The sequence below is a fragment of the Pygocentrus nattereri genome, chromosome 22, assembly GCF_015220715.1.
Source record: "Pygocentrus nattereri isolate fPygNat1 chromosome 22, fPygNat1.pri, whole genome shotgun sequence".
NCBI classification, from domain to species: domain Eukaryota; kingdom Metazoa; phylum Chordata; class Actinopteri; order Characiformes; family Serrasalmidae; genus Pygocentrus; species Pygocentrus nattereri.
Genome location: NC_051232.1, coordinates 26,872,721 through 26,891,389, shown reverse-complemented (window position 1 = coordinate 26,891,389; position 18,669 = coordinate 26,872,721). Strand labels below are relative to the sequence as shown.

Here is an 18,669-nt window from a genome sequence, read left to right as displayed (position 1 = left end):
CACATCTGTAGCATATGGTCAGTTACCCTGATCAAAATTTGTTCTGCACTTCTATTATAAGCATGTTTTGAGTTGCATTCTTTGAGCTTTCTATGTATTTTAAGCACAGCAGAATTATTCTCCATGCTAATAGATAATGTGTTACAGATGCAGCAGATGGAAAAACGTTCCATATTTTCCCAGCAAAGCAGAAGCAGTACTCACCTCTCAGTGTGCAGATTCTCAGGAGGTTTCAGCTCTTCTGTCCTGGTCCTGGCTCTCCAGTGGCCTTTTATTGGACCTGCTCCACCTAATAGATTCCACACACAAATCCAGGTGTATTAGTTAGCAGTTTGTTTGTCCTGATTACCTTTGAGGCCTGAATGAATGGACCCTTGTGTTCTGGACTGTTGTTTTGCCTGGTCAGAATCCCTTTCCCCAGGAATAGCCGATGAGCAAAACCCCGACTCATGTTCAACCTGAATGCTGAGGTTTATGGCCCCTTTTGTTGAGCGATTTAAAGGCCACTTGAAGCAATGACATCACCATAAACGCTGTCATCTGCTCGGTCACAAACAAAGGCTTAAAGGATCAGAAATATCCGTAAGGTTTATGAGAAAATGTCATAGAGAGTAAGAATATGATGTGAGCGTCCCAACAAAAGGCAAGACTGAATGAAGGGTTATGGTTATGGTACAGTGTCTGATGTGGGGGTTGGTTTGTGAGATGTAGACTGTATTTTAGTAGTGTACTTTATTGTTGATAACAACTGTGAGAGCCAGTTAAGTTGACCCATTGAATAAACATGTGGCCTGAGGTTCTCGATCTCCTCTACCGAGTGTAATATACAGTGCGAAACAATGACAAAAGTCTTTCAACTGGTATGTATTGCAGTTGTGGCATGCCTTGCAATACATTAAAACACAAGTCTATTGCGACATGGTTAAAAATGGCCTGGATTAGTCTGACCAAAGTAATTACATCTGTTGGATCACGTAAATGCCTTTAGTCATCAAAACGTCTCAAGAAAATCATAATAATGTAACATCTGAGATGAGCCATCATGCACATAGTGCACAACAAAACATCAGCAATTTGCTGTAGTTCTCATTTGCTACTTCCCATCAATATCATAAGGACCAATAACATGGTAATTGATAATGGTAATTGGTAATGGTGTTGATTAAAGAGGCATTCTAACATAAAACTAGCCTTTAATAAGTTATTTATGTTATGCAGTGTTCTGTAGTGCGGTATTATATTCCTAACCCTCAGAATTCATGGGTTTGTATTAGCTTTTTTTGTCCATCTCACTACAATACCCAGCTTGCATTACACAAATACATTACGCTGCCATTAGGAATCCCTACAGTGCTCAACAAATCCTGCTTGATGTCCACTGATCTAAAGACTAATACATACATCAGTGGTGCTAGCTAGCATTTAGTGGTACAGCTTTATCCTCAGTTCTTAAAGTATTAGCCAGCTAGTGAAAAAAAATGTGTAAATACAAAAACAGGTATCTAATTCAAAGCCAGGTGTGTAGTCTTTCAAAATTGACTTCCGTCTTCAAAATACATTCTTAAATGAGTGTTTTTCTAGCCTTTAAACCTGGAAATCTCACTTTAGAGAATACTGCAGCAGCTTATAGAGGTGAATAAGGAATATTTACCATATTTACCAGTTTTACACATACAGCAATGATTACAATTTTCATTTTGGCCAGACTGCCCTGCTGCATCACAGTCTAGCATAAAGGGATTGATGTTCATGTAATGCATGACATAGAACCATAATTTGGATTGAGCATCCACCCAAATCTCCATCTCTGACTTAAGGACAACACAAAGGAATGCTTAAACATGAATTTTATTCAGTTAAATGCAATTAATGAATCAAGCCATCATAAAAACAAAATGATAATATATAAAGGTAAAAAAGAACAGATAAACAAAGATAGAACAAAGAGATAAAAAATAAAACATTCATATTTTCATGGATGGTAGTGCTATTCATGAAATTTTGAGCTTGAAAATCTATATTTATATATTTTGAAAATGCTCTTACATTCTTCACATTCACTCGCAGCATTACAGAATGGCCTTCGAGAAAAACAGCAGTACTGCACTGCCATGCGCTTAAATAAGATCATTAAAGTTACTGTTAAAATGTACAATAAAAGACAAAACAATACACAGTGAATATAAAAATCAATCTAAAACATTCTCTATAACAGTCTCTGAAGGTTATGTCCTTTGCAGATGCCTTTAACCAATAGGCCTACTCAGGACACTGATGACAGCAACATGTGTTCTTACAGGGTTTTCAGAATAGCAACAGCAGAACGGCAGGTGCCCATTGACTCTTTGTCTCTGTTCTACTCTATTATTCTCTATGTTAACCGACCGTATGCTGCAGATGTGCCCCACAGAGATAAGGTTGAAAAACACTACATACAGTTACTTTAGATTCACACATCCAAAAACATGTACTTGAGGCTCTTTCACTGCAAAAATGTCCAAGTATTCCATTTGTTTCATCTGCCTGGCTCAACAGTTAAGCCCAAAATGATTCAAATTCAATCCTGGGGTGAGCATCTGGATGTAGCTACTAAGAAAAAAGGTTGACAGAAACTAAACTCTTTCATCCTTCACTTGGCATGAACCTGCCCACAGAGCCTCCATGTGGTTATGAAGAGTAGCGAGACATAATAAATAAATTAGCTTATTGCAAACTAGCATGCAAGCTAGCAGCTGACCTTTCAAAGAAATCCCTCACCGATTAAACTGAAACAGTGTATTAAAGATGTTGATGCTACAAAATAGAAGAAATAGCTTTATGGGAAAATAAACCTTTTAACTAAAACTTTTAACTCAATAAAAGAAAAACATTTTCTGTTTACTTGCCAGAGCTGCTATGCTAAGCTCTAATGCTGCTTGCTAACAAATGTAGGCTAAGATTTAGGCTGCTGCTACAGTCTTTAGCTAAACAGTATTGTTTTTTTCTCCATTTTTACATTAACCATACTGTACAAAACAAGACTATTTTACATTACTGAACAACTGGACACAGATTGAGAAGTGTGTGATGGTTTCAACATTCAGTTTATGATGCTAACTGAAAGGTGTTGTAACTGAGGCCTGTTATGCTTTAGCTGTCTTAGCCTTGTAGTACCACAGCAAAACTAAAGGAGACAGCAAACATGTCTTGGCTAACGGAGCAGAGAAAAGATATAATCTTCACTTTTATTGGAAGCCATTGCAGTACAGTACAGTACGGTCTCATGTGTAGTACAGCCTGTACTATAGATGAAAGGTCAAAACAAATACGGCTGCTGCTTTAGCTTTGGGCATCTTGGATGGATATCTTGGAAGCTAAAGGACAACTGGCTAACTGGATAGCTTGTTGTATGTCCTGGGTGAGAGAGGAGTTGTATTTTAGCTCAGATGCTAAAAAGCTGTTGAGTAGTTCTGTCTCAGACCATATGGGTAATGGAAATCTAATGTCACTTTCAGTTTGCTGAATGGAGAGCTGTACACGTTCGTCTTCAGGTTCGGTCAGGTCTTTCTTTTTCTCTGTCTTTCGCTGCTTTTGATGGCAGGACCACAGAAGAGCACCGAGAAGTACCACAAAAACAACACATGCTACTGAGGCAGTGATCACTGGAATATTGTGTGACGGCAAACCTGAACGAGAAAGAAAATAGAATATTTGTTGTCGATTTCTACGTGAAAAATAACCACACCCTCTACAGAGCACACTGCGCATTTTACTGCACAATGATTCTATTTATTTATCAAATTTAACATATTGGAAAAATGAAATGTGGCCTGTGCACAAGTTATGGAGCACTTAGTATTAAGTTTTTTCCACAATGTGTTAAACCTGGCATGTAAAATATATAAATAAATAAAATTATCGTTATAAGTTGAATTGAATTGAATTCAGAACCATCAGCCAACTGTGTTTGCACACTGTGGAATTAGACCTACGCATTTAACCCATCCGTGCAGTGAAACACCCACATGCATGCACACTAGTGCATTTTATTAGTACATTTATTATAGTTATTATAAATATATTACATTACTCTTTTATATATTTAATATATGTAAATGTTACATAAATTATAGGGCTGTCATAATTACACTATCACATTCTGATGATGATTTCATGATGAATTGACCAATAAAAATGCTCCAAAATTGCTTAGAATAAATCCTCATGTTACATACATACATTAACTTACATTTAAAGTAAATGACGTTTTTGGCCTCTCCTGTAAAGTTGTAATTTTTGGACAGTGATCTGTCAGGGCAGTATTTAAAATATGGAATATCATAATGCTGCCGGGTAATCATTCTTAATCATCAAGTAATCTTGTTTATCCGTTTCTATAGTAAGAATCCTTGGAATCTTGGAGCCTAAATCTGGTGTAAATTCACTGTCTGGCCTCTGGAAATCACTCAATTGTCATAAAATTCAACTTACCAGCGACTGCAAGCTTGTGAATGGCAACGACTTCATCAGATTTGACATCCATCACAGTGTATATTCCACTGTCAGCCACTGTCAGTTTACTCAGCATCAGAGAGTTATTCATGATAGAAGCTCTCTTCTCGTAGTCTGGCTTACAATGAACACCGTCTTTCGGCCTGGTGCACATCCAGGTGTCTGCAGTGGCTTCACCTTCTTTAAAATACACCACCACCGGTGGCAGGACCACAAGATCCAGCAGGACAGAGTCACCTACCTTTTTATAATAAACATACTGACGAGCTGTGAGCAAAAACAGAGACATTTGTTAAATTTTTAACTTATTTTTAATTCAGTAATGCTAACAGACAAATGAATGAGGAACAAAATCTATTGCAAATGAGGCTACTTTGGCTACAACTGCTACAGGCATGGATCATACAGATAAACAATCATGAATATTACGTTCACATGAATTACCTTGGCTTTCCATATTGCAAGGTGTAACGGCAGCAAACTGATATAGAAGTCATCACTATAAATGACTGCAAAAAGGCAAGTATGTGTACTTCATCATGTCCAGTTATCACAATCAGCTACCGCTTCATATTTGTCTAAAATTTTTGGAGAACATGTTGATTTCTGTTGGTCTTTAATCACTGTTAGAGCTAAGCGACCACATCACAAGTGGCAATCTTTGGGGTCCAAGCACTACACCTTATGGAACCAGTATAAGTCTTTTAATAGAAAGACAAGAAACAAAAAGCAGAGTTTTTTTAGAATGTCCTCTGTTTGTAACTGTTGGGGTCTCATACAGATTGCGACACACTGGCCTTTTGACTTTGGTATGTTAAAAGGTTGATTAACAAGGTAAATTAACAATTGTTTTTTTTTTTTAACATGACTTGTATTTACAAAGTGCTAAACACAATGAAGTGAATTACCAATTGTTTGTCTAGCTGTATTTCACCCTCCATGTGCACCAGAATGCTTCATTTTCATGTTCAAATCACTAAATGCTCTGTCCCTGGCCCCATGGTTACATCGCTGGAGTTATGAGCTATAGTGACACCTCATGCCTTTCATGGTCAGAACTGAAATTTACAATTGAAACTATGAAAATCTCATTAGATATACTTAGGTTTGTCATTCTCGTAAACATGACTCAGAACAAAAGACGATAAATATATAATAACCTTCAACAGCCAGAGAGATTGTGTTTGGGTATCCGTGTCCTCCGTCCTTAAGGGAGCATCTGTATAAGCCAGAATCAGAGAATCTGACATGATCGATGGTCAGAGAGAGGTCACCCTTTCTGTAGTTTTCTGTTGACACTGTGGCCCTCTGCTCAAATCCAGAGCCATACGACATCTTTCCATTCTCGAGCTGTAGCACCTGCTGTTTGTCTTTTTCCCACAGCACAAAGGCAGATGAGTCCGCCGTCCGTTTGTCCATTTCAGCGTAGCAAGGGAGCGTAACCTTACTTCCAGCAGAGGTGCTTAATGAGGTAGGGACTAGAAAAAAACAAACAAACAAAAAGAGCAATTAATAGTTTCATTAGTACATGAGTACAGTTTCTAAGACTATATGCTAAAACATTGGCTATCATAGCTGTAGATGCATACACTTCCTATCAAATTTCCAACACTGGAAAGTTGTTACTGTTCAAAAGATGGAAATCAGTGTTTTCAAGAACCATAAAAATAATATTAGTAGCAATAACAACCTTGTTAGTTGAAAATAATAGAAAATTCTGTAATAAGTCACTACATAAAAGGAATTACACTGTTTTTTTTCTCAAAATTTAACATAATTAAATCAGGTGAATGAACGACACAACAATGAACCAGACATCAGGGAGTGTATTCATTTCGTGTGATAACCTTGCGTGAGGGAGCTTTTAAAGACGTTTATTAAACAAGATTAAATGTCAGACATCTGGTTCCTATCAGCACCATTGTGAACGATTCTGAGTGAGTGAATTTCTGTAGAATGAAGCATTTCACATTAAACCACTCTGAATTATAAATCTAAGAGTGTTGTGTCAGCAGAAAGTGCCTACTGAATGTAGTCAGAACCTACCTAGAATGTCAATCCTCCTATCACACTGGTCCTTTCCATCACAAGAGCAGTAGTACCAGCCTCGGTCATTGTACACAGCAGACGTTATAGTGAGGGACACGTCTCCTCCTCTGATCTTCTCTTCAGAACATTCAATCCTGTCCCTAAACTCTGGAGCTACAGTGCATTTCCCTTCAGAAAACTCAAAAATCTGAAAAATCTGAAAAACCTCTATGCCTTTACTCCACCAGGTGACTGTAGAACAGTTCACATGACAAGAGACGGTGGCGCTTTGTCCAAGCTGCACCGTCACAGCATCAGTAACTGAAGGCATGGTAAGCAGGGCTGGAAGACAAAATCCATTTACTCGTTAAAACAAATGTTCATTTCCTACATCAAAAAAAATTGCCCTTCATGTTCCATCAAAATTGCATGATGAATGGACAAACAGAATTGGTCCAAAATAAATTGGTAGAAACATTTCTTCATTTAGTTTCATTAAAAAATTAAGAATGTTTTTCTCTGTCCTGCAAAATGACCTTTTTGTAGATATGAGGTTTTGTTCGGAGAGCAGCTGATCCCTTAAGTCAGCCCTGTCAAACTTGGAACCTTCCAGGCCAAAATGCTGCAGTGATTAGCGCTCACCCTAATCCAACACTGTGATTTCAGCTCATGAAGGCCTTGCTAATCAGCTGAATGAGCTGAATCAGGTGTGTTTAATGAGGCAGCAAACTGAAGCCTGCAGTGTTTTGGCTCATGAGGACTGGAGCTTTACACATGTGCCTTAAAGAAACCTCAAAAAGACATAAAATACATTTTAAAAGTGAATAAAAAAAATAAATTGGTGCTTTCCTATTTATTTGGTGTTCTGGTTAAAACGGCTTAAAAAAATAAAAAAAATCAAGTGTATGCATAAATCAAGGACTTCCCTTGGCTGTATCTGTCTAAAAAATTCTGATTGTATAACTTTCCATTGGCTCTTTAAACCAAAACTTTAAAAAAATGAAATCAGTGAAGCAAAAAAATTGAAATAGCAAATAAAATGAAGTAAAAATAACAGACGTGGTTTTTTTATTATTACACAGAAATCATTTGGTCTTCTCTGAGGGTCCAGAAGGCCCTGAGAGTTCTCCTCTGCTAAAGAGATGTTTGGTTCATTTAGAGCTGCCCTTGTTTTTTTGAGATCAGGCAGTGTTAGGAGGAATTCTGAAGGCCTGCACTAAGTTACAGTGGCAACTAATTAGGGGTGTAGCAGTGCATCATGATATCACGGTGTCACGGTGCATTCTTACACCCCGAGTTAGCCTGGTGTTACCGAAGACCTGAAGAGCTCCTGATTAGCTGCTGTGTGAGACTAGGCTGCGTTTAGGAGGAACTATGATATGTGAAGCAGGACTAGAAGATAATTCTAGAAGGAATTCAAGACTCGTGGAAGAAGCATAGATAACCTGTGGTATGCAGATGACACGACGCTCAGAGTGGAAAGATCTGTTCTCCGCACAATGGTACTTTTAATTGACACGGACTTTGAGTGTCCCTGCACCTTAATTATGTTCATTTTAATAAAACAAATGATTGGACATTCCATTCGTTTCACTACCAAAACAACCACAACACTACAGACACGTTACCAAAAGTTTCAGTACCGGCTGAATCAGTAGTGACAGTCTTAGCTGATGTTGATGATGACTAGCAAACACATGATTATTATTTATTTATTACTTAAATCATAAAAACATCCAAAATGTTTACTTAATTATAGAAAATATGTATAGACCAGCTGCCCACGCCCCAGCTACCGCCACCTGCCTTGGACTAGTCGCCCACCCTACACTGGTGTTCTCATAGACTCCTAGCTATTCCTACTACTAATACTACTGCTATTAATATTAATAGTATAAACACTTGTAGGTATTCTGTCCGGCATTCCGCGGGGGAGCAAGCCCACCTGCGTTAACACCCAGGAGAGGGAGCAGTGAGTGCATCCCTGACAGAGCCTCTCACGTGTCGTCCCAAAACCTGTAATCACCTGAATGCCGTGAAGCAGCAGCTAAGCAGGTAAGACCGGTTAGGGGGAGTTACAGAGCTCAGCTTACTGTGAGAATTTCCATAGATCACGTTCTCTTTTAAAAGTGTTAAAACGGCTACAAACAACAAAAACATCTCTTTTGTTTGTGTTCTGTGGGTGTTGCGGGTGAAAGAAGTGAGGCCCGGCTCTTCGTGTTGGATCTGTGTCAGACACCCGGGATCCCGTGTAAAGCTGTTCGGGTCATTATTCAGTCGGTTCTGTTAACAGGTGCAGACTCACCGAGGAAGCCCAGTAAAGTCCAGCGTCTGTGCCGCATCGTGTCTCTGTCAGCCGGAGAGTCTGGCCTGCGGTCGTTGACGTTAGTGTGCGCTGTTTTTGTTAATGTCAGCCCGGAGTGTCGGAACGCCTGTGACTCCATTAAAGTGTCTGTGCTTTCACTTTCAAGCGCTGCCCGTTTTCAGAGTCTTTGACAGAGGAGGCTGTGACGAGGACTGGAACGTAACGCCGTGGGGGAAAAAGTACAAGGCGCTGTAAAGGCAAGTTCACTGTTAATTACAGAGCCCCGCTGATGACACCATGTATAAATAAAAATAATGCGTGGCCACGACTTAGTAAGGCGTGGGAACAAGACTCTGATGTGTGGCCACGACTTAGTAAGGTGTGGGAACGAGGTCCTAGTATGTGGCCACAATTTAGTAAGGAATGATCTCATTCCCACACATGGCCATGCTTTACGATCTTGTTTCCATGTTTTACTGAGTTGTTGCCATGCATTAAGATCTGTTCCCACGCGTTAATAAGTCGTGGCCACGCATTGGTTTTTTTTCGTATGATGTGTCACCAGCAGGGCTTCGTACTTCGTTGATATTTGCTGTAATATTGTAATAAACTGAATAGTAAGTCAGTGCTGTGTTCTGATATTAAAAGTTTGTACATTTTGATGAGTATTTTCTCACTCTCTCTCTCCCTCTCTCTCTCGCACTCTCTCGCTCTCACTCTCTCTCTCCCTCTCTCTCTCACACGCTCTCGCTCTCACTCTCTCTTCTTCTCTCTCTTGCACTCTCTCGCTCTCACTCTCTCTCTCCCCCTCTCTCTCACATGCTCTCGCTCTCACTCTCTCTTCTCTCTCTCGCACTCTCTCGCTCTCACTCTCTCTCGCACTCTCGGTCTCTCTCTCTCTTTCTTTCTCTCTCTCTCGCTCTCTCTCTCTTCTCACACTCTCTCTCGCACTCTCTCGACTCTTTCTGTCTCGCTCTCTCTTCTCACACACTCTCTCTCTCTCACACTCTCTCGCACTCTCTCTCTTTCACACTCTCTCGCTCTCTCTCTCGCACTCTCTCGCGCTCTCTCTCTCTTTCTCATTCGCTCTCTCTCTCTCTCACACTCTCTCGCTCTCTCTTCTCACACTCTCTCTCGCTCTCTCTCTCTTCTCACACTCTCTCTCTCACTCTTCTTACACTCTCTGTTTCTCTCTCTCTCTCTCTCTCTCTCTCTCTATCTCTCTCGCTCTCTCTTCTCACACTCTCTCTCGCTCTCTCTCTCTTCTCACACTCTCTCTCTCTCTCTCTCTCTCTCTCTCTCTTCTCACACTCTCTCTCTCACTCTTCTTACACTCTCTGTTTCTCTCTCTCTCTCTCTCTCTCTCTCTATCTCTCTCGCTCTCTCTTCTCACACTCTCTGTTTCTCTCTCTCTCTCTCTCTCTCTCTCTCTAAAACATGTATACTTCTAAATACATTATTTCTGGACAGGCACATGCAGGCTGTTGTAAAGGAAAACAAAAAGCAGACCACACCCCCCAGATTCACTCATATCCAGTGCCCACCTGCTGCTGGACCGCACTGTCTCATATGATGCTACCAAGCTGGGCTCTAACAGACGTCCAAAGTAATGAGAGAGCGCCAGTTAGGCCACTTAGACCACCTTGTTAGACCACAGTTAGACCACTTGTTGCCATTTATTCATTTTGTAATGAATAGAAAAACCCAGAGGAAACCTGCAGGCTCACTGGTTGTTCTGGGTAGTAAATAAAATGGCTATGTGTATGTCGCCCCCTGGTGACCTTTGGTTCCACTACCGCTGTAAAGAAACCTGAGTTACTTTGTTTAGTAACACTTTATTGAAGGATGCCCTTCACAAAACTACATGACACCTACTTAAGCTTGTCATGACAACTGACATAACCCTACATAAATGTTTATAAATGTTTATTCCAATAGGTAGCATCTGTCATAAAGACTACTTTAGCTAATTTTTATCAAAATTGGCTAATGTAACCTTCATAGTAAAGTACACTACTGGAATAAGATTTATGAACATTTATGTAGGGCTATGTCAGTTGTCATGACAAGCCTATAGATTTTCTGAAAAATCTATTAAATTAACATTAAAAGACAGAACTGTGAACACCTTTCTCTCACTTTTCTATGAAATTCATTTTAAAATGATTTTTATACAGTTTAGAGTTTGTACTGCTTTATATCTGATAATGTACAGAGATTCCATATAAACTTTATAGAAATGTCAATTAATTGCACAATTAATGCAGTGATATTTTTTTGTTGTTGAATTTGAAAAATTGGAAAACATTTTTTCAACATCATAAAATATGGACTGTGCAAAAATTATGGCACAGGTTATATTTTATGTTTTAATCTTATATGTTAAACTCAACAAGTAACTATAACTTGTGTGGATAATTGTTTGATTTTATAGAGCTTTGTGCTACACTTCCACGTACAGGTCTGTTAACTCAAAGAAGTAGGTAAATATGAACATGCTTACATTTTAAACTTTTATTTCAGCATAAAATGACAAAATAATGCAAAAGACATTTGTGTTTCTCTTCTGAAAATAAATGTTATTATATATAAATAGGTAAATATACATTCACAGGCCAAGAAGTCATTATAATAAAATCACATTCAGTATCAAGAAAGAGAAAATGAGCCGTAGATACAGATTCAGTTAAACATGACAAACACCAACACTAACAGTCTGTGAAGGTCACTTTTGTGTAGTTGCCTTTAGCCAATGCTGGTAAGAAAGACTGAATAATTCCAGGAGATTTCAGAACAACAGCATGGGGAATTTTCTACAATAGGAATAATTGGTATGTTAAGGTCAGCTCAACTTTATAAATAGATCTTAGTGCAAAAACCATCAGTCAATAAATAAAAATAAATAAAATGCAGAACATATTCAATCTGCAACTTTAGCTTTGCTTGGGCTGAAATGATCACATTTGTTAAATGAATTATTATTATTATTAGGAATGTAAAATTAGCCTGATGTAAATACAGAGCGCTAGCAGCACACATTTCATGTTTGAGGTTTTGCTCAGGTTAGATGTTGCTGGTTTGTAGAAAACCCTGATTTCCACTAGCACCAATGGTTCTCCACCAAGTGGGAACGTAGCATCTGGTTGATTAGCACAGACAAGGATTTATCATTTACTTCGCTAAGAAAACACTTATAACAGCAGTTAATGGGCACTTGCTCTAATATCATCTTATATCAATATAAGATGTAGACTGGATTGAAAAACACAACAATATTCTTTTAATGTTCCGATGATGAGAGGAGTTAAAACAGGGAGCTCTTCCTATTCTGGTTGGTTTCATCGTATGTTCCAGTTATTTTTGGCCCATTTAGTCTTAGTACACTGTAAAAACTTGTTCCTGAGGTAATTTCACTGTAAACCTTATATGTTTCATTTATTTTAGTTAAGATTAAGACCCTTATTAGTCCCACAACGGGGAAATTTCACCTCCACATTTAACCCATCTGTGAAATGAAACACCACATACACTAGGGGGCAGTGAGCACACTTGCCCGGAGAGGTGAGCAGCCCAATCCGCAGTGCCTGGGGAGCACTTGGGGGTTAGGTGTCTTGCTCAAGGACACCTCAGTCATGTGCTCTCAGCTCTGGGGATTGAACTGGCAACCTTCCGGTCACCAGGCTGGTTCCCTAACATCCAGCCCATGACTGCCCCCAGCTGCCAGACGTTCAAATTAGCCCATTAGCTCAGTTTGTTTGGTGGAAATGCTTTAATTAAATGCTGTAACAGCAAAAATAATAATAATAAAAAATAATTCAGAATTAAAGTAAAGCTGAAATGGCTTGTCACCAATACTAATTTGGGAACTGTGTGCTATTTTGTAGCGTTAATAGAGGATGAATTCATTGACAGTTTTACAGCTTTGTGCTTCCATTCACTGCCTATGCAAAACTGACACTGATTCAAAAATAGGAGTTTGACCAGGTACTGAAATCATCTCTTAATGACGATATTTGAGCTGTGCTGCACTATAGTGTGAATTACTGGTCCAGCTCACAGTGTTTTTACTGCTTTGTCTGGTTCACGTTGTCTGCATTGTGTGATACCCACGACTTAAAATAATCTAATGTAAGCACAACAGAGTATCCTATTAATGCAGTATATTGGCAAGAGGCAGTTTGAGCTTATTTTGTACAAGTTATTCTGGCCCAAGGTCAAGGCCTCACTAATGTTGGAAGTATTTTGGTCCCAATATTTCTGTGCTAGCTCAATCTCTTTTAAGTCACTGTTACCGTAGCTTAGCATTTTGGACTATCATTAGCTTAGCATTCTATCCTAGCATTTTGGACTGGTGTATACACTAGCTTGTGATTTGATATTTTTTGCACACTGTACATTGTTCACTTGTGTTACCGACACTATCTTGGGGTCGAAATTTGGACATACAGGTTTGCAACTACATTCAGTATTAAAAGAGGTTGACAGCAATTATTCTGACAAAGACAAAGACTGCCATTACATAAAGTAGGCTCAAAATAAGACCAGTTAGAGTGGATGTGTAAAATAGAAACGTAGTGTAACGCTGAAATGTAACTGCAAGTTGGACAAAATTAGCTTATCTCAAGCTAGCAAGCTAACAGATTAATACTATTTAAAACACCCAAACCAACAAAAACAGTATATTAAAGATATTAATATGTGTGAAATTAAAAAACCAAACTAGAAAATAAAAATTTTTTAAACAAAAAGTGTTGTCGTGGGGCTGAACTGTTAGCCGTTAGCTGCTATCTATTTGTCATCACTGCATGGTTATGACTTGAAAACCACACAAACATGCTTATCTGTATTTTCTTACAAGTAGATGCGTTTTAATGCATGTGTATTATAATTTAGGCTTCCATTTGTGGGCATTTTAGCTTCATTGCTTGTTAGCTACAGCAGCCTTGTGGCCTTCCAGGCTTTGCCTAACCTTAGACTGTGTGGGAAAGGGAGTAAATAGGGACAGCTGTAGCTTTAGCAATGTGTATCTCTATCAAGGTCATTAACCTGGTTGGGACAGGAGTCTTCATCTGGACTATCCTCTAATGCTGGCAGGCTGTTGACTGGTTTGCTCTGAGCCCATGGATGTGGGGATCTAACACTGCTCTCAGTTTGCTGAATGGAAAGCTGTAAAAGTTCTTCTTGTTCGGTCACATAATTCGCTTTTTCCTCCAGCTGTTTTCTTTGCTCTGCCTGCTGCTGCCGCTTTTGCCGACAAACAAAGAAGATTACTGCTCCGAGAAGTATCACGATTATCACACAAAATATGGAGGCAGCCACCCATGGAATCTTCTGGGACGGCAAATCTGAATGAGGCCAGGAAATTAGGAAATTAATGAGAATAAATACTTGCAAAACAAGCTAACACATGCTTCACACTTCAATCACCTTTATTGGTTAGTTTGATGAAATAAGAAGTCAATAATAAAGCCATTGTGATGTGAATGCTGCGAAGAAACTATCACAGTGCATCCAACTACAAGGACAGCATGGAGCTTTTTCAATATCGAGATTCTTCTTTTTTTTTGCTTTAAATGCTTTCCTGTTTATCTTTTTTTCCAATTAGGGATTTTGTGATGGTCAAAATGTTTACATGGTTTTTAAAAACTTACCAATAACTGCAAGTTTGTGAATGGCAACCACTTCTCCAGATCGGACGTCCTTCACTTTGTATGTTCCACTGTCAGCCCCTGACAGTTTACTAAGCATGAGAGAGTTATTCATGATAGCGGCCCTCTGCTCATAGCCTGGCTTACAGTGAAAGGTGTCTCTCAACATGGTACACATCCAGGAGTCGGCAGTGGCTTCACCTTCCTTAAAATATACCATCACCGGTGGTAGGACCACTAGATCCAGCAGGACAGAGTCAGCCGCCTTTTTATGATGACCATACTGATGAGCTGTGAGAAAAACAGGCATTTGTGTTAACTCATTTCATTTGCTAATAACTCCTCGAATAATACTAACATAAATAATGGATTGCTTTGTAGGTCAAAGTATGCCACAAAAAATAAGAACATTTGCTTTTTTCTGTTTAAAATTTCAGAATGGCGCGATTATGAGATTATATGTGAAAAATAATTAGATTTCCAGACAATAATCAGCCACTGGTTATACTGCTGTTTTACTGCTTTATCACTTTCTATGATCTGCCTGTAAACAAAACCCTCAGCACAAAGCCTAGGCTACCTACAGTAGCAGGCCTTCAGTAGCATTTGGCTAATATTTTGTAGTTCTTTTAAAAGTAAGTCAATAGACAAAAGACAACAGAAAAATGTAAAAACCTTCAACAGTCAGAGTGGTGGCATCAGGGTATCCGTGCTCTCCATCCTTAAGGGAGCATCTGTATAAGCCAGAATCAGAGAATCTGACACGATCGATGGTCAGAGAGAGGTCACCCTTCTTGTAGCTTTCTGCTGACACTGTGGCCCTCTGCTCAAATCCAGAGCCATATGACATCTTTCCATTCTCGAGCTTCAACACCTGCTGTCCCTCTTTTTCCCACAGCATGTAGACAGAGGAGTCCACCGTCCGTTTGTCTGTTTCAGCGTAGCAAGGGAGCGTAGCCTTACCTCCAAAAGAGGTTCTTAAGGAGGTAGGAACTGGGATAAAATATAAAAACAATCATTAATGAGCAATTTCACTGGTCAGTTTCCAATACTTTAACCCCTTAAAATGCCAGCCTTACTACATATTAAGTTATTATTATTATTATTATTATTATTCAGAGATTACAGACTTTAATGCAAAGTTGCTGAACTATTCTTAGTCTATAGAAGTGTGTAATTAATGTGTATATCAGAAAATGTAATACTTTGGAGTAGTTTTTGGCTAATGAGGTATAAAGCCCCTCAGCAGGGGACTGTTGAGCAATGGAGCTGCGTTCTCTGGAGTGACGGAGGTCCATGTAATAGCTTTGGGATGAACTGAAGTGATCCAGAGCTAATCATCCAACATCAGTAGTTCACCTAAATAACACTGTACTGGCTGAATGCAATCAAATCCTCACAGCAATGTTCCACCATCTAGTGTAAGGCCTTCCCATAAGTGTAGAAGCTGGAGAAATGCTATTTATAGTATATAAATGCACTTTTAAAACAACCATTTTGTTCAGGGCTCACAGCACACTGGCTTATTACAAATGTCTATTGAATAAGATCACAACCTACCTAGAACTTCAATCCTCCTATCACACTGGTCCTTTCCATCACAAGAGCAGTAGTACCAGCCTCGGTCATTGTACATTACAGATGTTATAGTGAGGGACACGTCTCCTCCTCTGATCTTCTCTTCAGAACATTCAATCCTGTCCCTAAATTCTGGAACTACAGTGCATTTCCCTTCAGAAAACTCAAAAATCTGAAAAATCTGAAAAACTATGCCTTTACTCCACCAGGTGACTGTAGAACAGTTCACATGACAAGAGACGGTGGCGCTGTGTCCAAGCTGCACCGTCACAGCATCAGTCACTGAGGGGAGGGTAGTCAGGGCTGGAAGACAAAATCCAATGATTGTATTAAAACAGTGCCCATGTAAATTCCATGTAACATCCTGCCAACTCATAGACTATGACTAGTTCAGCTCCAGTGAGCAGCAAAATACATCAATATGACGAAACATTTAAATGGATTGTGCTCGAATCATTAATCTATATGTCCAAACACCATAACAGATTACTTTTATATGAGCGATAAAAAAACAATCATTTGTTTTGGTGTTCAGGTTAAAACTGTGCTTAAACTCAGCCAAACAGCAGATTGTGCTGCAGGTCCATAAAGCACTTACATTAGAGATCATATTACACAATTGCACAACAGGCCTTCATGTCTAAGCAGCACAGTCTTGTGACTTGTTCCTGTTTTTTTCCCTTTCTTCATGAACCCGATCAGATTGTTTTCATTTACTCGGATTTATTCAGCCAAATCAGCAATAAGTTATCAATGATTTGAGTCCACAGTCTGCAAATGTATGTTTCTGCAGAAATAAATCAGAAAAGCACATCTACATAAACACACGGTGGGATGTTTACATGTAAAGGGATATTTGGATTAGTTGTTGTTGGGGTGCTTCTTGTGAGGCTGAGCAGTGTTTGGAGGAATTCAGCAGGCCTGATCTAACTAACAGTGGCAACTAATACTAGGAAGTAAACTAACCAAATGAGCAAAGTATTGCTTCTCATCTGTCTCTCTCTTTCTTCGTCCACTCAGAGGGCTTTTAAAAGGAAAAGAGGCCTGAATAGCCTCGGTAAGCGGGTCACGAGATCAAATCAGACTGTTCAGACCGGGTAGTAATGTCGAGTTGCTGACTTACCGACGAAGAGCGTTAGAATCCAGCGCAGCATCACGAGTCAGAGTCTGAGGCAGCGGGAGACTCTGACATACAGTCATTTACATTAGTTTACATGAACGCTAAGCTGTTATGAACAGCAGGTCGTGGATGAACGGCGTCTTAAGCGCTTCCTTTACTTTCACTTCTAACCAGTATGAAGCGCTTTAAAGACCTGCATGACCTACAAGCGTGACGTGAAATCCCAACCTGAAGACGTCATCGGCTGATCTCAAATTTAATAGTCTTGATATTTCGACGCATCTTCACTGACATTCCTGCTTTCAGTCCTATATATATATATATATATATATATGTGTTGAAATTTACTGAAATCATAACTCACAATGACTCTTTACACTGTGGAGGAATTTTGGTCCACCTAAAGGGGAGTTACACCACTTTTCAAAAATTCTGTGTATGTCAGTCGTTGGCATGTAAACAGACTCATTCAGAGTGGTTTGACGCGAAACAGTTCACTGTAGATGTCTTGACAGTGGCTGTGATAGAAACCAGATGTCACCATGTCTACAACACAATCCACACCAGTGAACCTACACGTCTTGTGAGTTTTTATATGTAACGGTGATGATGGTACAATAGTGTTAAATTTGAAGAGAAATAAATTTTCGTTGGGGACCGGCCTCGTTGGCCTCGTGACTGGAAGACACCTAACCTCCAACTGCTCCCCTGGCGCTACGGATTGGGCTGCCCACCGCTCCGGGCAAGTGTGCTCACTGCCCTCTAGTGTGTGAGTGCTCACTAGTGTGTTTGTGGTGTTTCACTTCACAGATGGGTTAAATGCGGAGGTGAAATTTCCCCGTTGTGGGACTAATAAGGGTCTCTTAATCTTTCACCTTACAAAGCCTTGCAAGCACCCCTCTGTCATGAATGGATTGAAATATATACATTTTAAGCCAAAATCTAACATATAACAATGTGTCAGACGTCAGGCAAGAAATATCTAACCATGTTATGCACTGAATCTCAAAGGGATTCAAGTCAGAACTTTGACTCTGCCACTCCACAACCTTAAATTTGGTTCTTTTTTGAGCCATTCAGAGATTGACTTGCTTGTGTACGTCAAATCCTTAATATACCTTCTTATTAATTAACTAATAAAAATTCATATGCTTGCTATTAAACTTGGCCACACTAATACATCATTTCAAGGGATGAATTTTGAGAGGCGGGGGTCACAGGATGGACTACATGTGTAAAGCTTCAGTGCTAATGGGCCAAAACACTGCAGGCTTCAGCTCACTGCCTCATTAAACACACCTGATTCAGCTCATCAGCTGATTAGCAAGGCCTTCATGAACTGAACTCAGAGTGTCAGATGAGGGTGAACAGTAATCTCTGCAGTACTTTGCCCAGAAGGTCACCAGTTTGACATGCTAAAGTATTTGCTTGTTGTCCGCCACTGCACACTCAAGAGGTTCCAGTCGACATGGTAAGAATTACAAGAAAACGTTAAAGAC

The 18,669-nt window shown here is 39.5% G+C and overlaps 2 protein-coding genes across 3 annotated transcripts; both read right to left on the bottom strand.

Annotated features, from left to right (window-relative positions):
• Positions 1 to 1,934: 1,934 nt before the first annotated feature.
• On the bottom strand, positions 1,935 to 8,962 carry LOC108413154. 2 transcript variants are annotated; one of them, XM_017685530.2, is made up of 5 exons: positions 8,825 to 8,962; positions 6,538 to 6,861; positions 5,652 to 5,969; positions 4,471 to 4,758; positions 1,935 to 3,665 (listed from the first exon to the last, which is right to left on the bottom strand). In XM_017685530.2, the coding sequence occupies exons 1-5, from the start codon at positions 8,859 to 8,861 to the stop codon at positions 3,319 to 3,321; spliced, it is 1,314 nt and encodes a 437-aa protein (XP_017541019.2). In that variant the 5' UTR covers positions 8,862 to 8,962; the 3' UTR covers positions 1,935 to 3,318. The 2 variants fall into 2 exon arrangements, with proteins under 2 accessions (XP_017541019.2, XP_017541020.1); XM_017685531.2 differs by lacking the exon at positions 8,825 to 8,962 and adding an exon at positions 7,056 to 7,125.
• A 3,493-nt stretch (positions 8,963 to 12,455) lies between these two features.
• Positions 12,456 to 17,348, bottom strand: LOC108413152. The gene is made up of 5 exons (XM_017685526.2): positions 17,174 to 17,348; positions 16,033 to 16,353; positions 15,148 to 15,465; positions 14,476 to 14,763; positions 12,456 to 14,169 (listed from the first exon to the last, which is right to left on the bottom strand). The coding sequence occupies exons 1-5, from the start codon at positions 17,202 to 17,204 to the stop codon at positions 13,838 to 13,840; spliced, it is 1,290 nt and encodes a 429-aa protein (XP_017541015.2). The 5' UTR covers positions 17,205 to 17,348; the 3' UTR covers positions 12,456 to 13,837.
• Between the last annotated feature and the right edge of the window lie 1,321 nt (positions 17,349 to 18,669).